The sequence below is a fragment of the Otolemur garnettii genome, unplaced genomic scaffold (genome assembly GCF_000181295.1).
Source record: "Otolemur garnettii isolate 467f Iridium unplaced genomic scaffold, OtoGar3 scaffold00073, whole genome shotgun sequence".
Lineage (NCBI taxonomy): Eukaryota > Metazoa > Chordata > Mammalia > Primates > Galagidae > Otolemur > Otolemur garnettii.
In genome coordinates, this window is record NW_003852468.1 from 4,473,280 (window position 1) to 4,499,613 (window position 26,334).

The following is a 26,334-nucleotide window of genomic DNA, read 5'->3' on the forward strand; positions in this document are numbered from 1 at the left end:
CGTACTAAGCAACACGGTGAGAACCCATCTTTACAAAAAAACAGAGAGGTAAGCTATGTGTACTGTCACATGCCTGTAGTCCCAGCTACTCAGCAAGCTGGGGCAGGAGACTGAGCCCAGGAGTTTGAGGCTGCAGTTGAGTTTATGATGAAGCCACTATATTATAACCCAGAAAACAGAGTGAGACTGTATCTCAAAAAACAAACAAAAAACAAACTCAAAACACTAATAAATCATCATAATCACCACTAAGAAAATGTAATGAGCACTTAAGTATCAGGCAATATACTTTATATGCATTGTCCATCCTATAAAACCAAGAAAACCAAAGCTTACCTAGCAGCATTAAACAACACATCCAAGACAACATACCTAGAAGGTGGGGGAGTGGGACTCAACACAGGTCTGTCCTCCTGACTGCAATGCTTGCCCACCCACTCTTCTGCCTTCCAGGGTAATAATACTTACCCTTAAAAAGCCTACATGTCTGAACCTTATTTCCTGTAGACGGCCCAGAACTCTGAAGTTTCTACCAAGTACTTAGCAGATTAACGGCTTTCTTAAGAAAAATAATTACCTTCCTTGCTGGCACACTGCTGGAAGAAGGGACTGTGCCCTAGTGGGGAGAATGCAAATCAGGCTCTCAAGACTGGGCTGCAGAACTCAGCTCTGCTTCCCTCCACTCGGTATCTGAAACCCAGGAACCCTCTCCAATTAACGCTGTGAAGTCTGGTACGGCCACCGGAGAGCTCGACCATGAACTGATTAGTACCCAGCTCTTGCCAAAGGCTCATTCAAGACGTCTGATAGCAGAAGGAGATGGCTTAATGTGCAGATTAACTAGCCATTCTTCGAGATTCTCTAAATTTTAGACATATACTAAATTGGATCAACACAAAGCAACATTTGTCCCCCGCAGTAATTCAGCTTCTCCAGGAAACTCCTTCACACACTTAAGATTTATGCCCTCAGCTTTTACAGGGGGTGGATATAAGAAACATCCATTTTAACAATCGTTTAGGGCCTTTTGTAAAAGAACAGTTGAAAGCCCTGTCCATTATGTTATTTATCCAATGGCCCTGAAATGAAAAAGCACATGATAAATTCAGCGCCGAGAAAAAGTTTGTCTCTGAAACAGTTTACGTTTTCCTTCCTCGGAGGAGAACTGTATAATCACATCTTTTTGTCTCAGCTCTTCAAAACTTCAGAGGCAAACTCATTGCTTAAATGCAGCAACTAAGTCATCTCAAACACCCTTACAATATCTATTCTTTAATTTTCCTTTACCCCTTTTGATCTAGATTTTATTTTTATGTCCCCTGCTTTACACTGTGCTTCATTTTGCCAATTTAAATTTCTTCCCCTCCAAAGTAAGACATAAAAATTCTAAGTAAAAGAGGCTTTTTCTCACCCTCTAAAAATTCACTGTGACCCTCCTAACAGCTATACGTGCTCTTGGACTGGCCACACCCAGTCCCATCGCCACCCTGATGTCTTCCTGGTGAACACACTAAAACTCAAGAAAATTCCAATCACTTTCAAACCATCATCTGCCTCAGGGCACAGGCCCCAGCAAATAAGGACAAGAACTGCCCCACTATAATAGAACTCTACACACTGGAGTTTCAGGAGTGAAGCTCGTTCCCAAGGCCAATAATGATTCCACATAAGGTTAAATATTTAAGGCATATGACATCCCTAGCCCAGTTTCTAGCATATAGTAGGTTCCCAATAAATGGCAATTATTACTCTTAATCTATCAGGTAGCAAAACGTAGTTTTGTGTCATACCTACATGGGAACCAGCTTTCTCAAGAATTCTTCCAGGACGTCATTCCACAGTCTCACAACTTGAAATGACCTACAGAATAGAATACTTGGCAGGTCATTTTTTTTTTTTTTTTACAGTTTTGGCCGGGGCTGGGCTTGAACCTGCCACCCCTGGTATATGGGGCTGGCCCCCTACTTCTTGAGCCACAGGCGCCACCCAAGAATAGAGTACTTGGCAGGTCATTTTTTTCTTTTTTGGCCTACTTCCCAGTTACTTCGCACAGACCCCAAGTTGCACGTGGTACGGTGTCCAGATGCATATACCTACATGGTACATATCTAGACACAACCAGTTAGTGTCAGCCCAGGCTCATCAGTTTCTGGGCAGAGGATCCAGAGGGAAGTCTGGAAGGAAGGTCTGCTGCTGTACTCATGCCCTACTTGCCTCCTGACGGGCGTCCAAGCAGCTGTGATGGTGTGAGTCACAGGCACAGGGAAGGAGAAGATTGAAGAGGAACAAAGAGAAGAATGCAGTCATTTTTCATGCCACTCACACTCTTGGAGGTTTACTCAGGTGCAAACATCTCTGGATACCCCAGGAGTTGAACATTATTCCTTCCTTTGCAATTCTGATGTTCCTATGCACATATATTACCATGACCCCTGAGTTGGCACTGGTTTATTTACCCACCCAGCCAGGATTGACTGAGTGCCTGCTATGTGCAAAGCGCTGGGGACGGTGCAAGGTTCTCTGTACATTAGCATCAGTCAGAGGAAGGCGCGCCGATGACGCTCATGACGATGGTGCTGGCACTCCACAAGAAAACAAGTGACAGGATCCTTATGATAATAACCAAGCCTTTCCCATAATTTAGTCTCTGTTTCTTCTCACTCTCTGGAGAACAAAGCTACTAACAAATCCCTTGCAGTTGAAAAAGCCCTCTCCTTCCAGGGCACCTCTCCTGTTGTCTGACAGTCCCTGCATCCCCCCACCCCCCGGTACACCGGGATCCATGCACAAGCTCTTCAAAGATGCCCTCAAATTGGAGTACAGGCAGCACCTTCAATAAAAACAAAATCCTTGTGCTGGTATTCAGCAGTGGGAGGGTCGGGGGGGGGTGCTGTGGGGACTGAGAGGCGGTGCTGGGATTTGACAGCACCACACAATGTGCTGGGGATCAGAGCAGGGAGGCAAATTCAGCTCCAGAGATGAAAAATCTTCTTTTGGTGCTGACAACATCTGTTTTATTTTGAAGGTTGCTAAGGAGAGTTCTAGCTGGGCCAACATTGTTCCAGTTCAGTACTTCATAGTGAGTTTCTCGCGCAGGGTTCAGACGGCAGGAATAAAAGCTTGCCAGATAAACCCCGCTCCTTTTACTTTTCAGATATCAAAGGATCGTTTTGCTAACAGGGATGACTAACACCCTGTCTCGTCTCCATCGGAATTGGACTGTCCCTTCTGCTTACTCTTTATTACTGTTCTCCCTGCCCCCTCTGTCTCCACTTGTCACCTCCCCATCTTTGCCAAATAAAAGCTTTTTAGGGAGAAAAAGACAGTGACTACACACTACTGAGCCAAAAGAAGATTTGATGCAGAGGTAAGAAAGACTTGGTACGAACTGGGGGTCATGGCAGAAGGATCAGACAGAGGAGCAAATGATTTCCTGGCCTTTAGAAATCTGTTTTCCCTCATACTAGTCAGAGCAATGCCAAATGCCTTCACCAGGGCTCACGGGATGGGAGAGAGATCGAGCTCAAAGCCAGGGAAGAAGCTGACTGGCAGCCCCATCCCATCTTTGTAACAAGGGAGGCAGAAGAGAAGCTCTCTACACTTCACTCAACCCCCTGGGGTTACTTGCAATTAAGACACACAAAAATTAGGAATAGTTAGTATAAATTTTATCCAGAGGGCAAACACGTAGGGAAAAAAGAAACACAGGAAGACATCAGCGCACAAAGCAAGAAGACACGCCAGTGACCTTCACATACATGACTAGTTGCTATGTAACAGGTGCAAAGGTGATCACTCGGCTCTGCCCCTGGGGGGATGACACACGGGGTGAGAAAACCTACCAAAAGAGCCCGGGGAAGCAGAAAGACCCCTACATGTAACTGGTGTCTGCAAATAAAATCATTTGGGATTCCAAGGTATGACATGAAAAACATGCTTTCCATTAACTGAAGGAATTCCTTTTCTGCACTGGACTTGGGAAAAGCATCAGCTCCTGGCAGGGAACACCTCTGAATCCGGGAAACAGAAAGGCAGAAGGGCAGCAGTCTCCTTCAATAAAGACCCATTTCAAAGAGCCGTTCGGCAGTGCCCCAACCCTGTAAATCCCGACAACAAAAGGAAACCATCTCATCTCAATGAGGAGGGTACTCGGACAATTGAGGCCACATTTTCTAAACATTTCCCTTGCCTGCCAGATTCTATTTCAGCCAGTTTTGCTTTCAACCCCCCAGCTTAGGATCTATCCAGGCCAAAATATGCTAGGACTGATGTAAAGAATGTTAAAGTAACACAAAACACAGAGCACCCTGCCTCCTCCAGAAAGCTCCCAGGAGGGATTACCCGGGGAGGCTAAGAGCCATTCTCCGAACCACTCACCTAGCCAGGTCACGCCCACACTGGCTGGGGCAGACATGGCCTCTGCTACTTTGTGCCAGCTCCTGTTGTGTCCGGGTACCCAGAGTGACACGTGGCAGAAATAGAAGCCGGAGTTTTCTTTGCTAACATCTCGAACCAGTAAGTGGTAGGAGCGTGCGTCCATGTGACTCAGAGCAATGTGAGGTGAGCTGTGCACCAGGGAGTCACGGTCCAGCCGTGCCAACACGCGGGAGCCGGGCAAGGTGCTATCAGACACCCTGCTGAAGTACCAGGTCACCTCGGGTCGGATGTCATCCGTCCGGTCTGTTGTGATGTTGCAAGTCAGGTCCAGTTCCTTTCCTTCCACCACAGAGACATTCCTGGGCACAGCTGCTCGCAGAACTTGAAAATTAAAAACAAATACATCTAGATAATCCAGATGATGTTTGTTCCTTCCACCCCCACAGCCTCCCTTTAGGTCATCCCTTTTAAGTTCCCAGTTCTCATTTACGGAATTAAAGTTATAAGGTACAGTTATAAGTGCTTGAGAAATATTTAAGGAAAACATGAATAAAATATGCCACCTTTGCTTTTATAAAAACAGTAATAGCAGCGAACATTTATGGACACCTACTATATGTCAAGCAGTGTTTTGAGAGCTTTATAATACTAATCCTCAGAACAACTCTAGGAGGTCAGTAGATGCTATTACTATTCTGACTTTACTGATGAGGAAATAGAAGCCCAGAGAAGTTAAGTAATTTGCCCCAGGTCACACAGCTAATATGTAGCAGAGCTGGGATTGAAATCCAGACTATCTGCCTCTAGGAACTCTACTCTTCTGTTATATAACCCTTTGATAAGAAATCTGCTGAAGCTTGTAAAGACAGAAAGGACACTTTCTCCATGTGCATGTTAAAACTTGGTTTTACCAAGTAATTTATAGATAAAGGACAGCGTCGTCCTGACTGGTACACACTGTCAGTTGGGGGACAGGAAATGGAGGGTCAGAGGTAGGGTGAAAGCATCTTCTGGACAAAAGGGAAAAATCAGAAGTGGAATGGCCAAGAAAGTGAAACCAGACAATTTTCCTTATGAGTCAAGTCTTCAAAATATAACATCCTTAGAGAGTATCACTTACTTCATTAGACGTACCTACCTAAAAGTCAATCATAAAACCCAGATTCTAAACCCTAAACACAGTGATTTGGGGATGCCCCACACCATTGCCCTTTCTCATCAGTGTGGGAAATTAGAAGTAGACTATACTGAGATGACACGGTGTTCGGGCCACAGACTCAAGGCAGATCTAAATTCAGCATTCCCCCATCACACCTTTTAGATGTAAACATTTTACTCTATTCAGGGGATTGTCTTTTTGGGGTTTTTTTTGTTTTTTTTTGAGACAGAACCTCAAGTTGCCTCCCTGGGTAGAGTGCCATGGCAGCACAGCTCACAGCAGCCTCCAACTCCTAGGCTTAAGCGATTATCTTGCCTCAGCCTCCCAAGTAGCTGGGACTACAGGCACCCGCCACAACCCCCGGCTATTTTTTTTTTTTTTTTTGGTTATAGTTGTCAATGTTGTTCAGCAGGCCCGGGTTGGATTCAAACCCACGAGCTCTGGTATATGTGGCCGGCACTCTAGCTGCTTGAGCTACAGGCGCTGAGCCCAATTCAGGGGATTTTTAAATACGACTACAATCAGAGTAGAAAAGAATGAACTCAGTAATCCTCTGGGAACACTCACTCAGAGGATAAACAGCCAACACCTCCCAGGGGATTCAGGTAAGGCACAGCCCTGGCCTTCACCATGGCTCAGCATCAATTGCTGTCCGCAGTAAGCTCAGGGCTAAAGGCTGGTGCCCAATTCCAAAAAGACCCAACTTCAAAGCCCATGCCTTTTGGCATACATTACTTTATTTCCAAGGCCTGACAATATTACAAGCAAGTATTTCAAGTCAAGTTCAAAATGCCCCTTGACATTAAAAAAACAGAAAATGAGGTGGGCATAGAACTAGAAAAAGAAATTTGAAAGTCTAATTTCTCCCTCCCTCCCTCCTTCAAACTTTTTCTCCTCCCTCACCACTGTAAAGGGGCTAAAAAGGAATCGAGGGTATCTTTTGAGAGGATTCAGTAAGGAAACTGGCTCCCTAAGCTGGATTCTGTAGTTATAACCATACCACATGGAACACTGTGGCCAGAGCCCCTGGGATCCTGCTGAAACTGCCTCTGCAGGGCAGATACTGGAAGGAAAAGATGACTCTGAAGGGGGTTAGGTCAGCAGAGACATACTCGACCCACAGCTGTGGGCACTACAGATGGAGAAAACACATTCTTAGGCTCTAAAAATACAGCAGGAATGTCTCTTCAACTGTGTAGTTCACTTTGTGATTTTCTCCATGCAAGTGGCTATCTTGTAACATCACTAATCATAGATCCTACACAGTCTGGATATGGGTGTAAAGAGCTTCATTCTTTAAGTGGCTCTGTGCTCCTTATCCTAACACTATGACAGGAATATGTATTTTGCCAGCTGTAGACAGAGCAGGTGTTAACACAGAGAGAAAGACCATGTCTCTAGTGTGGTGGGATTTTTAACCTGGAGTCCACAAAGATAATTTAGGGAGTGTGAGCTTGAATGGGAAAAAAAATTCCATCTTTGTGTTAACTTACACTTGAAATATAGCATTTCCTCCCCTTGGGAAAGCAAGCATCAAACCAGTGTAGTATTATTACCTGCTCCTGGGACTTTGCTGCCAGGAGAAATAACAGATATTTTCACATCACGTTATAATTATTACAGACATCCTGAAATACTATTTACATTCACTGCTATATAGAAATTAAAGCTGGCTCTGCACCTGTAGCACAGTGATTACGGCGCCAGCCACACACACCAAGGCTGGCAGGTTCGAACCCAGTCCAGGCGAGCTAAATAACAATGACAACTGCAACAAAAAATAGCCAGATGTTATGGCGGGCGCCTGTAGTCCCAGCTACTTGGGAGGCTGAGGCAAGAGAATCTCAAGAGAAACTCAAGCCCAAGAGTTTGAGGTCACTGTGAGCTATGACGCCATAGCACTCTACCAATGGAGGGAGACATAGTGAGACTCTGTCTCTGTCTCAAAAAACAAACAAACAAAATAACAGAGAAATTATAGTTGTTGTTAGGCCTGCCACTATATCTTATTATCAATGCATTTAAAGAAGCATAATACTACTACAAATTTGTTTTAAAAATATTTTGGAAACTATTTCAATATAATTATTTTTATTTGTCATCTCCTACATTGTACTTTATGATTTAAAACATGTTAATTCTGAGTAAGGGTCTGTGGGCTTCAAAAGATCACGAACGATCCCATGGCATGAAAATGATTACAAACTGCCAGTCTCAGGTGAAAGCCGGACATTATTTCCTGCTGAATAGGTTCAGAGTGTTTAAGTCTTACAACTAGATATTATGGGTTCTGTGGTATTTCTGGGGAAAAAAATAGTTTTACAATTGAAATTCCTCCATAAAAATGGAACTTGCTGCAAAGCTGAAACTCTTAACACTTTTGTCTCAATAAAATACACTGTATTGTTTGAGGCAAGCTGACTATCTGGGTTTTTTTGGTTTTTGGCTTTTTTTTTGAGGCAGGGTCTCATTCTGTCACCCAGGCTGGGGTGCAGTGGCATGATCAAGATCACGATCACTGTTGCAACTCTTGAGTTTAAGAACTCCTCCTATCTCAGCCTCCCAAGTAAGTGGGACTACTGGTGTATGCCATCACATTTTTCTTATTGTAGAGATAGAATCTTGCTTTGTTGCCCAGGCTGATTTCAAACTCCTTGCCTCAGGGATCCTTCCAGCTTGACCTCCCAAAGCACTGAGACTGCAGAGCCAGCCACTGCACCCAGCCTCGAGTTTTCTTAGGGCAGATTTCAGATAGACTGTTCACTTCTGAAATGGAAGGTGACCTGACTTCATCTGGAAAGCTATTGCTGTCACCACTGGAGACCACACTGAAATACTGGGCAGCTCTTCTTGCTGATGGCCACAGTCACTCAAGAGCCTCAGCTCTGCTTCCACCACTCACTTTTACCAGACCCAGCTCCTGTGCGGTGGTGTAAATGCAGGGTGAGGTGCTCAGGGCAAGGCACCTTGCACAGACAAAACACTCCCCCTGCCTATTACCTCCTGCTTTCCTCCCCGTCTGAGCAGCAGAGTGGTCACACGTTCACATTTGTGGTCAGGAAAGGAGGCCAGCCAAGGCCTTCCCAGACAGAGGCAGCGGCAGCAAGTACTTGAGATCTGAAGACGATAGACTTCCAGAAAGCCAAGGACACCATCCATCATCCCCAGCAAGGACCCTGCCCTGCCCTGGTCTGGTCTTTTCACTTTGTCTCTGCTGAAGCCAGAGACTCCTCATGGAGCCCCATGAGGTCTGGCTGTGAGCCTCAAACACCGCTGATCCCAGGGCCCAGCATGGTGCTAAACACACTCAGCCTCTCCAGGCACCTTAGAATCTATTGATGCTGCCGACAGTGCGTCCACAGTAGCTTGTTTTCCTTTATTCTTAGGTGCTTTAAAATGCAGTTTGTATTTTCTTAATTACTTCTGTAGTTAGAGTAAGTGGGGGTTAAAAATACCTGATCCACATATAACAGAATAAAGGACTTCTTGTACATACCCTAGGGCTGGATGCTCCCAGGGTGTATATGACAGAGAAGCCCCATCCCACAGAGCTCCTCACCCCAGCAGGGATGACACTCTGAGCGGCTCTGGAAGGCAGGCCTAGAGGACCCACGTCAGACATGAGGTACACAGGGGTGTCCAACCTTTTGGCTTCCCTGTGCCACACTGAAAGGAGAAGAGCTATCTTGGGCCACACATTAAATACAAAAACACTGACAAAAACTGATGAGCCAGAAGAAAAAAAGTCCATGCTCAACTTCTGTGATACCTGCCACCACAGATGGTCAAAACCCAGGCCTCATATAATCCACAGTCGGCCACCTCTGTTAGGGTGAGCCAGATACACACCCTAAAAGCCACGGAGAAAGGCAGATCCAGGGACTGGCCACACAGCAAACAAGATCAAACTGAACAAGCCCCTATGAACCAGGCCCAACCTCCTCCTGGCTGAGGGGCTGCTGCTCAGTCTCTGGGTGAAAGAATGGCCTGAGTATACCATGAAGCCGGCCCTTCCCACAGACCCAACTCAGATGACTACAGGCCTGCGGAAAAGCAAGCAGGCCCTCCCCAAATCATCACCGCCACCCACGTCCTTCACCCCCAAAGGTCAGGCCTACACAGGAAGCAGAAATAGTTCCTCACAGAAGGCGATGGAGCAACCTGGCTTAGTTCTTGGCACCACCATGGTTCACCAAGTAGCAGAGTCTGACATTTCCAGAAGCTCACCTGTTGGCTGGATCACCAGGGTGGCGACTTCCACGGCCTTTTCTTGGATTTCCTGCCAGTTGCCCTGCTCTGCGATCCACTCACTGACGATGCATCTGTAGGAGCCCTGGTCGGCGGACAGGGCCCGGGACACGGAGAGGCGGTAGGCGTCGCTCCCCACCGTGTCGAGGCGCACGTCCCCGCTGTGGTAGCGCTGCTCGTACCCGGGGCCCGGGTGGAACCTGCCTTCGTGCGTCAGGGTGACGACACTGCGACGCGCAGGACCACGGTGCAGCTCCCACTGCAGAGCCAGGTGCGTGTGCGACGGCGACGCGGAGGCTGCGTGGCAGCGCAGCTCGAACGGCTCCCCCTCTCGCAGGCTCAGGCTCGGTGGGGGCTGCGCACTGGGGCCCACGTGCAGGGCGTCGGCCAGCACTGCGGGGACACAGGACAGCTCGTTAGTACGCCAGCCACAGCGGACCCCCTTGGCAGGGCCCGCCACGTTCCAGGGCCCTCCAAGGCAGTCGCGAGTGACCAGAGACAATTTCCTTCTCCCTTCTCTTGTTCTAAGGCCCACGTGGGCATGTTTTTCCATTTTCTTTTTATTTTTTTGTTCTTTTCTTTTTTTTCCAGGGGAGGCGGGGTAGTAGTGGTGGGGAGGCAGAGTCTCACTTTGTCACCCTGGGTAGAGTGCTATCTCCTCATAGCTCACAGCAACCTCAAACTCTCGGGCTCAACTGGGACTACAGGTGTCCGTCACAACCCCTGGCTATATTTAGCGAGGAGGTCTTGCTCTTGCTCAGGCTGGTCTTGAACTCCTGAGCTCAGGCAACCCACCCACCTCGGCCTCCCAGAGTGCTCGGATTACAGGTGTGAGCCACCCCCCTAGGCACATTTTCCCATTTTCATTCATCTGAAATCTCAATTGACCTTCTAACTTGAAAAGGAGGGGGAAGCCCTTTTAGAAGTGGGTGGTCAAAGCTGCCTTTGGGAGTTGCCTTGGGGATGTGGTTCTGCCACACTTAGGCACTGTATTTTAGCCCTCTGTGCCTCAGTTTTCTAAAAGGGGGATGCCAAATGGACTTTACTCTTAGAGTTGACATGTGAATTAAAGAGGGCAAGTTCCCAGGAATGCAGCTTGCACTCAGCAGTCACGATAAAATAATTGGGTATCATTGGTTAGGACCCAGGGCTAGAGTGGGAGCCTGCAGACCCTGAAGATAAGATGACCTACTACAAGTTAAAACTCTACGATCCACAAGGGGAGAAAGGATGGCAGGAGCTTCTCCAATTTTTGGAAGGTAAGAGATACAAGAGGATTTTTTTTTTTTTTGTAGTTTTTGCCTGGGGCTAGGTTTGAACCCACCACCTCCGGTATATGGGCTGGCGCCTTACTCCCTGAGCCACAGGTGCCGCCCAAAAGGATGTTTTTCTCAGGTCAGGAATGCCCAAGAATGAAAGAGTGAGCACAGTTTGGCCACACGATAGGAACAGACCAAAAAAAGCTAAGGCCTCAGTTATTCACTCTCCTGGGGCCTGTTGGTAGGCCAGCCACTTCTACAGAGCCTAGATCTAGAGTCAGAGATCAAGGAAGTATCAGTGAGTGCTGTTTAGGAAAAGAAATAAAAAGCAATGGATACTGGTACTCTGGTAACCAGAGGGGGCGCTACCAAGAGCAGGGAACATCTATCAGGCTTGTTTATAAGCTTGACAAGAGAATCCCAAAATACTACTCTTCAGAAACTAATCTGGTATATTTGGAAAGGGACTATTCCAGATAACATTAAAAAATGCTACATCTTTAGAAGAATGGATCCCAAAGACGCATCCCTACTGCCAACTGAATGTAAGGATCTTCCTGTACATATACCAGTCTGTGAATCTGGCTAATGCGACTCATTTCTTAAGGCCAGTTCCTGTCTCAGCACACAGATGAACAGCTTTAAGACCCACAAAGCAGTCGGGCATGGTGGCTCACACCTGTAATCCCAACACTTTGGGAGGCCGAGGTGCGTGGATCTCCTGAGCTCACAAGTTTAAGGCCAGCCTAAGCTAGAGCGAGACCCTGTCTCTAAAAATAGCTGGATGTTGTGGTGGGTGCCTGTAGTCCCAGCTACTTGAGAGGCTGAGGCATGAGAATTGCTTGAGCCCAAGAGTTTGAGGTTGCTGTGAGCTATAAGGCCATGGCACTCTACTGGGAATGACAAAGTAAAACAATGTCTCAAAAAAAAGGGGGGGGGCAGCTCCTGTGGCTCCAAGGAATAGGGTGCTGGCTCCATATACCGGAGGTGGTGGGTTCAAACCCGGCCCAACCAAAAACTGCAGGAAAAAAAAGAAAAAAAGAAAAAAAGAAAAATGACCCATGAAGCTGGAGGCCAGACCCTGAACCACCCAAGCACCTGCCAGAGGCTCCACCTGGGCAGTAGTCAGTCTCTTTCACGGTCATCCACCTGCCTTCCTGACCTGAGAAAAACATCCTCTTGCTTCTCTTACCTTCCAAAGATTGGAGAAGCAGCAGAAAGGTGCTGGGGGGCCTTCTCCTTCTGTCCTCCCTCCCACTCAACATGAGACTCCAAGGGGAGACAAGGGTAGCGAGAGGTATGGCATGTTGCATTATTTCGTTCCAAGGTGAGAATGATTTGTGGGACTTTTTCTAAAAATTAGAGGGTGGCCATGACGTCCAGGTGCGACTACACACAGACTAAACTGCACCTGGACTTTATGGCCACCCTGTATATTTAGGATTTTCTATACGAAAAAGGAATAGGTAATGGAAAGGCAGATCTGACATTTTAATGTTTTAATACTGCTTACTGGACTTAGCTCTTGTTTCTCCTCATCTAGCTATGGTAGTTCTACAGCTGACCAGTGATAAAGGCAGCAAGTGAACTAACTGGGCCCAGGCACCCTGGCTCCAGAGCAGGGCTCCCCACTATACCGTGCTGTCTGCAACTCACTGGCCATGGGATCCTTCAAAACCATAGTGGAGGGAAGAAAAAGGGCCGCAGACGTCACCTGGCCCATCCTCTGCCTTTAATCAGGTAAGACATCACCATTCCACTGGACAGAGGAGAAAGCAAAGCTCCAGAGGACTCAGCCTCTTGACACAGTCACCCTCCGCCAAGTGGTAGAGGAAGGTCTCCCCCTGGCACGACTATGCCGTGTGCAGATCGTACCTTTAACCTGCACTGTGTCCTCGTAGTTGCCCTGGACGGTGGCATCCGTGCTAGGGGTTGAGCATTTGTAGTAGCCTTGGTCTGAGGGCTGGACGTTCTTTATGAGGAGCTCCACGGCGTCATTGGCAGTTCGCCTTAGCAGGATGTCGCCCCTGTGCAGCCGCTCCCGGTACAGCTGTGCTGGGAACCCCACCTCCCAGGTGCTTGCGAGCTCCACAAAGCTGCTCCCCAAAGATGAGAAGCTCCAATCAAAGTTTTGCTCACTGGGGCCATCATAGTCGCTGACGTTGCAGGGTATGGCCAGCTCGGTGCCCACCACCCGGACCAGGGTCCCCGTTGGAACTCTCACCACGCGTCCTCGACACAGAGCTGCAATGACAAGAAGGGAAGGACAGGTCCTGGATCACTCACTGTCTTCCCAGTGTTAACGTGGCAAACCCGTGGATGCTCCTGCTCACAGGCACAGGGCAGAGATGTGACACGCAAACTGCTGGGAAAAATGTGTCTGTGCAGAAGGAGGTGAAGCCCATCCCTTAACTCACCAGCTGGAAACACAACCCTAATAAGTACCTCTCACACAACCAGTTTCCCAGGACCAACAGGGAGGAAGATGACTGTAGGCTAACCACCAACCCGAACAGCCTCTTCCTTCCCTCACTATGCAACATACCATCACTACTCAAAGTACTGTGGGAATATTTTAGGTTTGGGTGAGAGAAAAGGGCACAGCTAATCAAGTATTTACCTTTCTGCCCACCCTATAACAACCCTCATCTCTAGAGACCATTCCCTGGGGCTCCTGAGACCTGATTTACAATGACAGATGCCAATTTTTAAATCCTAGAGCAGCCTGCTGATAAAATAATTTAACTCCTGTTATCTGACATTGCCTATAAATTATTTTTAAAATATGATGATTCTACCAAGTATTAATTTTCTATTTTCTGGCTCATTTCCTTCTTTCTACTCCTTACCCTGATCTAAATTCAGAATGAGGGTGGGAAGCACAAGGGAGGGTATCTGCTGGTTGTTGGGCATTATTAGGAACACGGTGGCTTGCTGCAGGGGATGAATCCAGTAGACACGCTGAGTTCCCTGGCGTTCCCTTCCCCGAGCGACATAACTCACAGGCCTCTCGGGTAGGGCTCTCAGGCGTTGACACTGATGCATCCTCTCAGATCCTTCTCTGCAATGAAGTTCAGCACGATTTCGTAGCATATTTACTACCTGTGTTTAGGATTTCAATTTGGGCCCAATAAATGTGCACGTCTCCTTGTAGATGCTCTATGAACTGTGCAGCAGTCAGGCACACAGAGGCATGGGCTCTGAGACCTCACTGGGCTTTGGCTTCTTCAACTATAAAAGGGGGCAAAAAGGCTTCAGAGACTTACTGAAATAAAATGCCCAGTGACAGTCTGCCAGATAACAAGGGCTCCATAAAATGGAGACTTCTATTATTTATCTTCAATTTTGTGTTTTTATCACATGTTATGGGTTGGACTGTGTCTGGGACCCAAATTCATATGTTGAAGTCCTGGTCCCCAGTACCTCAGAATGTGACCTGACTCGGGACTAGGGTTGTCATAGTTAGCTGTGATGAGGTGACACTGGAACAGGAGCCCCTCGTGTCATATGACTAGGACCCTCAGAAAGGGGGCAGTGTGGACGTAGACATACACACAGAGAGTGCCACATGAAGATGAAGACGGAAACGGAGGTGATCTGCCTACAAGTCAGGGAGTGCCAAAAACTGCCGCAAGTGACCAGGAACAAGGGAGGCAGCAAGGACCACGTTCTTTCTCGACTCTGCTGACACCTTCATATTGGACTTGCCGCCTCCCGAATCCCAAGAGAAGAAATTTCTGCCGTTTCAGCTGCCCACTGTGTGGTGCTCTGCTGCGGCAGTGCCAGCGAACAAACACACCACCGCTGCCTGGGTTTCAACGGTTTCACTCATGTTTTTCAAACCCCAGGTCACCAACCTGTCACAGTTTGGGAAATGCATTTATAATATCTATGACTGGCACGTGTCCTTTTTAAAATGAAATTAAACAGAATAGAAAACATTAAGAGAGCACTGCATTTGGTGAGGGTTACCCCTAGTTACACTGTCTCATTACAGTTTGTTAGGTAAACAACAGTGTGTGTGCACCAGACTATATACCGTAATTTGGGTCAGGAATAAAACAGAAAAGTTAAGAGACACTGTTACAATGCTATCTCTTATCTTCTCTACCCGTTATCACTTACTTTGCACGGGAAGAAGGATATCTCCACGTAAGAGAAGCAGCGATGGGGAACAGTGTGGCCCCCTAAGCAGAGCTGCCTCCCCTCTCCTCCCAGCCCATCTGGGGATGGGTCCAGACAAAATTCCAGTTTAAAAAGAAGCTGCTGACCCTTAAACTACATCACTCTCCCTAAAAATAAAACAAAGTTATTGGTACTGGTAACAGAAAAACCATGGGTCCCATATCTGCCCATAGAGAATGGTAGCACCAACCCCACACATTGAGGAATAGTGCCAGAAGGTGCTACTTTCCTTCTAAGGCAACTCGTGCCCACAGGGTGACACCGTGACCTCAAACCTACTACTTCTGGCTACCAGGCAGGAGATCCATGGTGGCTGGCCAGCTTTCCTTAACTGCCCCCCCCATGGGGCTGATGTGCAAGTTCACTTCTGGAGATAGGTGTTGGGAGTAAAACCATATAAACCCAAATTCTCCTGGCTCTTTTATAGAAAGACACTTTGCTTCCAGTGGAATCAAGGTATCAACAAAGATAAGGGACTATGATGCTTAGCGTGGGCAGTCCTCTTATGAGGACCTTATGAGGAAGCCATTCCACAGAAGACCCAGACCAACGCCAGGACCAGAGGTGACAGAGAGTGAGCCCCAGGGATTCCATGCAGCCATGCTTCCCAAGCCACCCCCACATGCATACGCTCCACACACACACATCCCTCTCTCCCCGGACGTTTCAATTTCTTAAAATTCCACTCACCCCCACTTATGTTTCTTAAGTTAATTTCTGTCACTGGAAACTAAAAGAGCATTTAAATAATGTACAACGACCCAGCAGGGACCCACTCTCTGAAACCATCACCACCACAAGTTAACAAAGAGATTAGGTGATCACTTTTTTACATTTAATTTTCGAGATAATGAGATAATGAGATAATTCCAAATCACTGAAAACTTTCAGAACTTCCTCCATTGTGTGGAGAGCCCCCCAGAGGCAACACAGGTTAGTGCCTTACCTCCTGGCCCCCAAGTCGTTTCAATATGAAATGGAGGCCCTGGTCACCACGCCCCAGGGCTGTGGTAAGGATTAAAGGAGCTAATACACTTAGAGCATTCTCCACAGGGCTGGCTGGTGGTAAGGGTCTGTGGTTATCTGCGGGGCAGGCTGCCTCTAGAATAAACTTGATCATAATCATCCACCTTGCTCCCTTGGCAAGGCTTACAAAGGAATTACTTAACGTGTAAAGCTTTTCACTTCCTTTCCCTGGCCAAGAAGGTAGCCAGTGTTGACAACATGCCCGCAGGGTATGTGGCTGCATCTGTTGTAAGGCTTCCATCCTCTTCCTTAGCAATGGGAGCTTTGAAACTGATGCAGTTCTTTGTCTCAACTCTACAATCTTTCTTCCACACAGCTATTAAAATCATCTTTTTAACACAAAAGCCCAATGTCACTTCACTGATCAAAAGTGTTTAATGGCTCCTTATTCGCCTTTAGAACAAAATCTACCCTCCAGCTAGCCCCACCCATCACCCTGGTTCAAGCCACTATCCCTCCCACCTGCATTATTGCAAAGGCCCTAAATGGTCTCCTGGCTTCCATTCTCACCCTCTATTCTCAAAAAAGCAAACAATCCCCATTTTTTTTTTTTTTTTTTGGAGACAGGGTCTCACTTTGTTGCCCATGGTAGAGTACTGGGACATCATAGCTCACAGCAACATCAAACTCTTGGGCTCAAGAGGTTCTCTTGCCTCAGTCTCCCAAGTAGCTGGGACTATAGGCACCTGCCATAACGCCTGGCTATTTTTATAGAGATGGGGTCTCTCTCTTGCTCAGGCTGATCTCCACCCTTGAACTCAGGCAATCCAAACACCTCAGCCTCCCAGAGTGCTAGGATTATAGGCATGAGCCACTGTGCTGGGCCTCAAAAGAATCTCTTAAAAAATTAAGTTGCATTATATCTTACTCTGCTTAAAACTCTCTAATCACTTCCCATCTCGTGTAGATAAAAGCCCAAATCCTTACAGAGGCCATCAAGACCTCACAGGATCCAGCCCTCTTTGTTTCTTAGAACTCACATCTGCTGTTCTCCCTCCAGTATACTCCAGCCATGCTTCCCTTCCAAGGTTCCACCCACTGCAACCTCAGGGCCTTTGCATATCCCCTCAGCCTATAACACTCTCAGATATTCACCCCACTGGCTCTTTCACCAGATCTTTATAACAATGTGACCTTCTTAATGAGGCCTTTCCCAACCGCCCTAAAGTGGCACCCCCTCCATTCTTGCTCTTGCCAAATTTTCATCAGTTATCACTAATGTATATATGTCATGTGCACTTGTATATTTTTACTATGACTTATTGTCTATCTCTTCCCACTAGAAAGTAAGCTTCTGGTTCGTTCACTGCTGAATGCCAGTGCCTAGAACAGAGCCTGGGACAAAGCAGCCCTTCAATAAATATTGGTTAAATGGAAGAATAAATAAAAGACATATACAACCATTCATGATCTTGCTCATCGCTACCTCCAGCTTCATCTCCTACCATTCTCCCATCTTCTAACGCTTATATCAAATAAAACAAACTACCATTCACTTTCTGGAAATGTCATGCTCTCTTGTGCTCCATAGCCTCTGCTTCTGTGCCTCCCTCCCCAGGAATACCATGCCAGAATCTCTGCATCCTCTTACAAGAGGCAGCTGAGCACCACCTCCACTGTGAGGCCTTCCCCATCTCCCAAGAGATCACTTAGGTGCTCCTTCCTCCGTGTTCCACTCAACCTGCAAAAGTACCTTCAATATCGGCTCTGTTATAGTGCCGCTGGGAGAGGTAAAGCAGATATGAACAGATGCTGGAAAGATCAAATTCTAATCTGAAAAGATACAAACCCGAGCTGCGTCTTGCAAGCAGAATGGAGATGTCCCCTCATCCATGCAAATCAAGATTTTAAATTTTGGTAACAAAATTTCAACTTGCCACTGGCAATCTGGTATTTAGCACAGATTTCTTTTTAATATTGTTAAATAACAGCTAATGATATTTAAAAATAAATAAAACTTGCAGAAAATAAAGCATATGGCTCTTTTCAAATTAAAAAGAATATCTACAGAGCCATATGTTGCCACTTTTTGTCAAAACCTTTTGTAACAGTTGATAATTGAGGGAAAATTTTCTAATTTCTATCAGTGTTTCAAATTAAGAATCACATACTCTTCTATATTTAAACGGCATTAGTTAACGTCCCGAAAAACGTCTTTACTAAGTGACAATGCATAATCATGACTTCATTTGTTTTCAAGGGTCAATATAAGAAAACTTCAAACAGAAACCATTTTCAGCCTTAAAAGTACTATTAAGGACACTAGTGTTTTGTTCAATGACACAAAGTCGACATGATGAAATTCCATTAAAATGTAGTGCCAGAAAAAAAATACCTGTTGATGGACCATAGTACATTCTTTTCCCAGAAAACAAAAAACGTATAGATTTCTCAGACCAGCTACCACAGGCTCAGAGCACCTTTCATACCCAAGACAAAGTAAGGCACTTTAATACACACAACCTTTGTGCAGCAGGCTTCTAAGCTAACTCATTAGTAATCATGATTACAAGTGGCCCGCATCAGGTAGCAATGCCCTCACTAGATTAGACCCACCTAGGTAGGTGAGAAACTTGAACATTCCCTGAATAACCTGCTGAAGTTCCCTAACAGCTAGGGAGGAACTCCAACCCAGGTTTATCTGGCCAATGCGCTGTACCATCAGGCCAAGGATGGACTAGGTTGGTTTGCCTTTAAATGCATTGTACGTTATCCCCTTCTGTTTATATTTATTGTCTTTGATCTCAATAGGAAGAAGAAATAGCATAAAATTCCACATAAACTATTTCTAATTCTCCAAGAGCAATGTGAACCAGATAGGCAGCAAAGTAACACAGAAATGGGTAACTGGGAGAAGAAATATTACATAGTCTCAACATGAAGTAGACAGATGGGAGAAATGGAGAAATGCGATTGTTAAAAATCGTCTCCAATTTCTTAAATATTCTTTTTCCTGATACGCCACAGTCATTAAATGATGCCAACTCTAACATCATACATACCTTGTATTCACACTCAAAAAAGGTAAAGAGGATTTTATTCCAAAATCACATGGGGAGAATTTTGGAAGGCCTCTGCTCTGACTTCTCAGCAGTAGGTAATTAACAACTAAGAGTTAATTATTTCCAGATTACCATTTCTCTTGGAATACTCAAGAAACTAATCAAATGCCTTCAAATTTTCTCTTATCATGTGGAATAGACAGGGGATAGGCAGAAAAAGATAGGCAAGTTTTTCCAGGTAAACAATTACACAATGTTTATTTCTACAAGTGTGCTTGGCAACGGTGAGGAATCACCAAAGAGACAAGCCAACAAAGGCCAAACGTTATTTATCTACCCTTCCCAACTCTTCCTGATATCCACAGGAAACAGATTTTATTTCCCGGTTTATCATTAACATTCTTCTAAACCAAGACCTGCAAAGTAGAGCAGATCTGCAAAGAATTCTTGTAATTGTCTCTAGTACTGCTCAAATGTTATCATTTCACTGATCTGCCTGGAAGCAAACAATCTGACTTTCCAATCTGAACCATTTGTAAGATAAGCATCAGCAGTTATCAAATCCAGGGGTACAGGTAAAGCTAAAATACTGAAACTAAAGAGCTTAAGGTATTTCAGTTTGCCTTGTAAATAGATGCCTAAATCCCACTTTCTGAGTCCTCACAAGGCCTGTAAGAGAGGCCTTAAAGCGTTTCCCTATGGAGTTCCCAGTCCACACGTAAGCCAGAAGGGGACATATAGAAAGTCAAACTTGTACACCTTGTAGCATCTTTACTGGAGTATCTGAGTCAACAAATGAAAGACCTTTGTCTCCTCAAGTCTGCCAGTGAGAGGTCTGGCAGGAAGGCATCACGCCAACCTGCATCTAGGCGGCCCGAGTGATGAAAATGCAGCAGTGTACACTGGGCAAGTTACAGGCAGCAGAGCCTGTGCAATGAAGTCACACACGGCAGAACTCCAAAACACCATCCAGAAGCTCAGAAGGTCCTACTAGAGTAGCGCGTAGAATCATTAAAAAAAGAAAAAGTTCAGCTAAAACCTCAGTGAGATACGCTAGACAAATATAGTATCACTCATTCAACAAACAACTATTGAGCAAGAAGCTTAGGTGATAAGTGAGACTGAAGGATCTTCCTTTAAGGCGCCTACAGTGTGCTAGAGTCACAAGGTGTATACGAAAACTTCTATACAAGGGTTGAGTATCCCTTGTCTGAAATGCTTGGGACCAGAAATGTTTCAGATTTCAGATTGGGAATATTTGCATTTTACTGGCTGAACATTCCAAATCCAAAAAATCCAACCTCTGAAACGTTCCAATGAGCATTTCCTTTGAGCATCATGTCAACACTCAAAAAGTTTTGGATTGGCCGGGTGCAGTGGCTCACTGCTATAATCCTAGCACTCTGGGAGGCCAAGGCAAATAGATTGCTTGAGCTTAGGAGTTTGAGACCAGCCAGAGCAAGAGTTAAGACCCTATCTCTACTAAAAATAGGAAAATTAGCTGTGTGTTATGGAGAGCACCTATAGTCCCAGCTACTCAGGAGCCTGAGGCAAGAAGATCAGTGTGCCCAACCTCAAACTGTGAGGTTGCTGTGAGCTATGACGACACCAGGGCACTCTACCCAGGGCAACAGAGTGAGACTCTGTCTCAAAATCAAAAAAAAAGTTCTGGATTTTGGGGCATTTCAGATTTTGGATTTCCACATTAGGGTTCTTCAACTTGCGTAAGGAAGTAACCAGAGAGAGGCAGAAACAAGCACCAGAGTCCAAAAGAGAGTGAGGGCATTTCTATCCGAAGGGATTAGTGAAAAGCTTCAGGCAATGTCAACATTGGGCCTTTGAAAGATGGCTGAGGGGCAGGTTGAACAGGGGACACTGAGGAAGAAAGTGACCAGAGATATGGGGAGTAACATAAACAAAAGACCTTGAAGGGAACATGTGGGGACAAGTGGTGAGGGGTGAGGACAGGGCATTAACGCAGTGTACGAGTGGAGACATGGAGGCCCAGGGATGATTCAGGAGCCCTCTAGCACATGACAGGGCAGAGGTAAGAAGAACCCAAGCAAGGGCAGTGTGAGAAGGATAGGCAGGCGCTAGAGAGCTGTGCCAGAGGAGGATGCACTGGCCGACCTGTGAGGTGAGAGGGAAGCCAAGGGGAAGCTAACAGCTGGTGACACTGCTTTCTAAAGGAACACAGTGGAGAAAATAGTAAGATTTCTGCCATGTTGAAATAGTCACCAGGCAACTGGAAAGGAAACCCCTAAAAGATATTTCAGCCTGACGTGAATGTGGAGTCACAGGCAGGGAGGGGGCAGACAGGAGAGCTGCCCACAGTGATGGTGTGGGAGCCGATGAGGTCACCAGGAGACAGAGATGAGCGCAAGGGACAAAACCAGTGAGCGCCCACGTTTAAGACACAAGCACAAGGAAGAGTCTGCAAAGGAACAGCAGCCAGTTAGGAAGAAAACCAGGAAAGGCTGAGGTCCTAGTGGTCAAGAGATGTGAGAATTTTAGGAAGAAGTGTTACAGCTCTCTCAGAATTTGTCTAGCAGGTTTTCTGGTCTCTACCAGAAGAACACCCCCCCCCCCAAAAAGAATTTCAAGAAAGGGTTGAGAGTGACGACACTGACTTGTACTCATGGACACGCCATCCACTTGCTCCTGTAGCCCATGCGCTGCTCTGAGAGTTAAGGCAGGAGCTGTCTCCCGCCCCGGTCTGCGCCCCGCACGGTACCTACAGCAGACTCCTAGTACATGTGTCTCCGTTTGGGGAAAACAACAACAGCAGTGCCAAACATGCGGAAAAGTCAAGGAAGATGTACTGGGAAAAGACAAACGAACTGGCGACTAAGTCACAATCGGCAGCCGCCACGGAGGTGCACTTTCAGAGATGGGTGTGGGATGTGGGGAGTGAGAGCCAGGGCAGAGAGGATGACCGGAAACGCGGGGAGGAAGGGCACAGCCAGGAACAATGCACCGAAGCAGGGACGAGACGGGGCACAAGCCAGCAGCCGCCACCACACCTTCCAGGCACGGGGACACACGGCCAAGAGGCCCTGCCTGCAAGCAGCCTGCGTCCTGGTAAGGAGGGAGGGAGGAAGCAAACTGGTACAGGCTATCATGTCGGGGGAAGGACTGGGGGTGAGGGGTGGTCGGGAAAGGCCTCTCTGAGAGGTCAGATTAGGGTGAAAGACGGAGAGGGGCTGTGTTCTGGGGCAGGAGCACCACAGACAGGGCAGCAAATAGAGAGATATGACGACGAGCAACTTGGGGCATCCAAGTGACAGAAAAGAGATCAGTCTCACTGGGTTACAACGAAGGAAGGGCCAGAGGCCTCACGTTCTGGCTGAAACAGGAAGCACAGAGGCAAGCAAATTTGTCGTAGGCAAAGCCAGAGTCCGCTTCTGGCCACTGAAAGTCTGAGATCCCTATTGGACACCCAGTGGCGATGCGATGGCGGAGGCAGCTGGATAAATAAGTCTGGAACCAGCGGGGCGTCCAAGCTGGAGTAACTCACTGAAGTGTCACCAGCACATAGACCGTATACAAAGCACCAAACGCATGGGATGACAGAGGAGGAAGCGCGCGTCAAGAGGCAAGGAGAGCCAAGGATAGAGCCCTCACTTTTTTCAGGTTAGAAGAAGGATGCATACAAAAATACAGAAAAGTTCTGAGGCAAAAAGTTTGAGGAACCCTTGCTATGTCTCTGTTGCCTCAGTAAGGTAGTAAAAAGAGGTTCAGGTGCCAATGATGAAAAGGTTTATCATGGCTGTAATCCCAGCACTCTGGGAGGCTGAGGCGGGTGGTTTGCCTGAGCTCACAGGTTCGAGACCAGCCTGAGCAAATGTGAGACCCCGTCTCTGAAAATAGCCAGGTATTGTGACAAGTGCCTATAATCCCAGCTACTCTGGAGGCTGAGACAAGAGAATTGCTTGAGCCCAAGAGTTTGAGGTTGCTGTGAGCTCTGACGCCATAGCACTCTACCGAGGGCAACAAAGTGAGACTCTGTCTCAAAAAATTTTTTTAAAAGGTGAAAGAATTCTGAGTGATAACAAGGCCAGGTGTGGCCCTGAAGTCTCACAATCTGCTCTCAATCCCAGGGGCTGAGATCACCCTTGCAAGTCTATGCCGGGCTACAGAAACCCCAGGAAGGGTGACTAAGACCAGTGTGACTAACAGGCTGAAGGGGTAAGGCAGGGTGGTCCGGAGACTTAAACCTTGTTCTCACTTAACATTCACATGACAGTTTCAGGCTCAGGGTGGGGGTAGGGGGGTATCTGGAGTGATTTATATGTGGAAATTTTCTGGCTTTCACACATGTGTTTCCCTAGGGCAAAGGAGATTAGAAAGGAGCTGGCAGAAGGGAGACTGTGGGCTCCATCCGAACGGATGGGCTCCTCACAGCCGATGCAACTTTTCTTCCTTTTGATGCCAAGATAACCATTACCTCCTGCATTCCAGACAAGAATGGCACGGAAGGCAGGAAGAGACGCCATGCTACCAACAACTGAGAAACAAAACTGCCAGTCACTTTGTAAAGACGGGCTCATTAACTAACTGAGCTCCCTCTCACTAGCGAAGCGCTGGATCATGAAAGCATGACAATGCCTCCAGTTCTGTGGCCTTTGAGATCCTGGGAGGCCAGAACCACGCTGACTCTTCAATGCCACATTAGGAACTGGTGGGGTTTTGTTCTGTCTCACCTTGGCCAAGCCGGAACTACATTCCCTGGGGTCCTTTCCTCTGAGTAGCTCCATGTTGGAGTTGGGTAAAACAAAATTTCATGTGAGGTTTGGGAGGTGGAAGTAGATCAGAAGCCACTGCACTCCCTCTGGGGGTCCTTGTGGTCAAAGGTGATGAGAGGGGTACAGGTGCACCAGCTTGTCCTTGCTCTTTCTGCTCCTGTTTTCTTCCCAAATGCCCTTCCTATGTAGCCACATGACCCCAATGCCACCAGACACTTGCCTGCAATCTCAGAGCAAAGACCCCTGAACAGCCCACACCGCCTGGCTTCCAGCTTCCTCTGTAAGCTTCTACCACCATTACCCCCAGCTTGACTGCTCATCTGCCTCCCTTGCTGCGACCCTGGAGGGGCAGCTCACCACAGGCCAGGCACGGTGGCTCATGACTCTAATCCTAGCACTCTGGGAGGCCGAGGTGGGTGGATTGCTTGAGCTCAGACCAGCCTGAGCAAATGTGAGACCCCGTCTCTACTAAATATGGAAAAATTGAGGCAAGAGGATAGCTTGAGCCCAAGAGTTGGAGGCTGCTGTGAGGTCACAGCACTCTACCAAGGGTGACAGCTTGATACTCTGTCTCAAAAAAAAGAAAAAAAATTGTCCACCCTGCCAAGTGTTTCAGGATGGTGACCAGTGACTTTCCCTGAACCTCCAGCTCTCCAGATCTTCACTTCCCCAGTTCCTTCCATAACTGTGTACAGTATAGTTCCTCTAATAAATGCCTTTCCCATAGTGTTTAGAGTGGCCCTGCTTCCCTGATGGAACCCTCACTAACATAGTAAACCAAGTACTGAGTAAACAGCTTTGCCTTTAAGCTCAGTAACTGTCAAAAACCACCTTTCATTTATAGAATTGCTTTATAGTTTGCAAACCGCAATCACATGATTTAATACTTAAGCACGAGAAGATTAAATAAGGAAACTGAGGTTCCGAGAAGTTATGTGACCAAACAATAATAATAAAAGAAAATAAGATGCAAAAACCACTTAGAGGCAATCTGTACCGATGAGTAACAAAAAAAACTCCATAAACATGAAATGATTTAAACAATTCTCCATCCAAAGACCAGAGATAGAAAAGGCTGAGGCAAGATCTATCCACAAGGATTATTTTAGAGCATTCTATAAAATTAACAGCTGCTAGAGGCCCAAGCACTGCCCAGCATCCCTCACTACTCAGCCATTTTTAATCCTCTCCATGTTCACACTGGCCAACATTGTCTGCCAAGTTCTATGTGAACACCTGGTCCTCCTTTCAGCCTCCAGTTTAAGAGAAAGGGGGGATTCCTACTGGGCTTAGGCTTGCATATGAGCATGAAGGGCACCCGAGATAATTGGTGAACTTCTCCCCTACTCCCTACCTTGGGCAGCTTTGGCCTCTCTCCCCTTATCTGACCGATTCCTATAACCATCTTCTTTATTTTTTTTTCTTATTTTTGAGACAGAATCTCACTCTGTTGCCCTGGGTTCAGTGCTGTGGCATCATAGCTCACAGCAACCTCAAACTCTTGGGCCTGAGCAATCCTCCTGAGTAGCTGAGACTACAGGCTCCTGCCATAACACTCAGCCAGATTTTTCTATTTTTAGTAGAGACAGGGTCTCCCTCTTGCTGAGGCTGGTCTCGAACTCCTGAGCTCAGGCAAGCCACCTACCATTGCTGGAATTATAGGTCTGAACCACTAGGCCAGCCCCTAAATTCATTTTCTGTTCTTTTGCCTTGCTTATCCTTCCTCCCCAGCAACCCTTAAGTCTGCCCTTGACCTTTACAGATGTGTAGCCAGATGCTATGGGGGATGAGGGGTCCCTGCGCAGCCTTCTTGATGAAGTAGTGACCATTTGGCTTGCAAAGAACTGAAAACAAAACGACTAAGGAAAACATTTTAACTATGTCAAGTTGATATTTCGCTCCTTCGTTGGGCAATCCTCCACCGCACACCTGTGTGCAGAACCACATCATCAAGGACACTGATGAGCTGACACATGGCCAAATGTCAGATGATGAAGATGGAATAGCACGTCGGCCTCCCAGAAAAGCTGGGAGGGAAGGAGTCCTCCAACAAGATGGGGATCTTTAAAACATCAAGTAAATAATGAAAATGAGACCACTTTAGGGAAGGCAGGACCAGAAAACAATAGACAAATTCACTCACATTGTCAAGCTTATACCCCATCAAGTGGCATACAAGCCTCTTCAGTCTTACAACCTTCCCTCTAAAGAACCTAAACTCAAGCCTCCACTCTAGCTGCAAAAAAAACTGCTTTCTTCATTCATTACAAAGGAACACACTCTTATAAATGGGTATATATTTTTCCCCATGCTCTGTCCTCTGCCTAAAACAA

The 26,334-nt window shown here is 46.7% G+C and overlaps 1 protein-coding gene and 1 non-coding gene across 2 annotated transcripts in view; one reads left to right on the forward strand and one right to left on the reverse strand.

The window, feature by feature from the left end:
• The window catches only part of PTGFRN (prostaglandin F2 receptor inhibitor), a 68,065-nt gene that overhangs the window by 26,557 nt on the left and 15,174 nt on the right, over nucleotides 1–26,334 (reverse strand). The window contains exons 2-4 of the mRNA XM_023515471.1: nucleotides 12,919–13,287; nucleotides 9,764–10,177; nucleotides 4,378–4,758 (exon numbers count right to left, since the gene is read on the reverse strand). Of these exons, the coding sequence (XP_023371239.1) occupies nucleotides 4,378–4,758; nucleotides 9,764–10,177; nucleotides 12,919–13,287 (1,164 nt within the window). The remainder of the gene's footprint in view (nucleotides 1–4,377; nucleotides 4,759–9,763; nucleotides 10,178–12,918; nucleotides 13,288–26,334) is intronic.
• Nucleotides 21,775–21,839, forward strand: LOC111726631. Its single transcript, XR_002774366.1, has one exon. It is a non-coding gene; the product is annotated as a U7 small nuclear RNA (small nuclear RNA).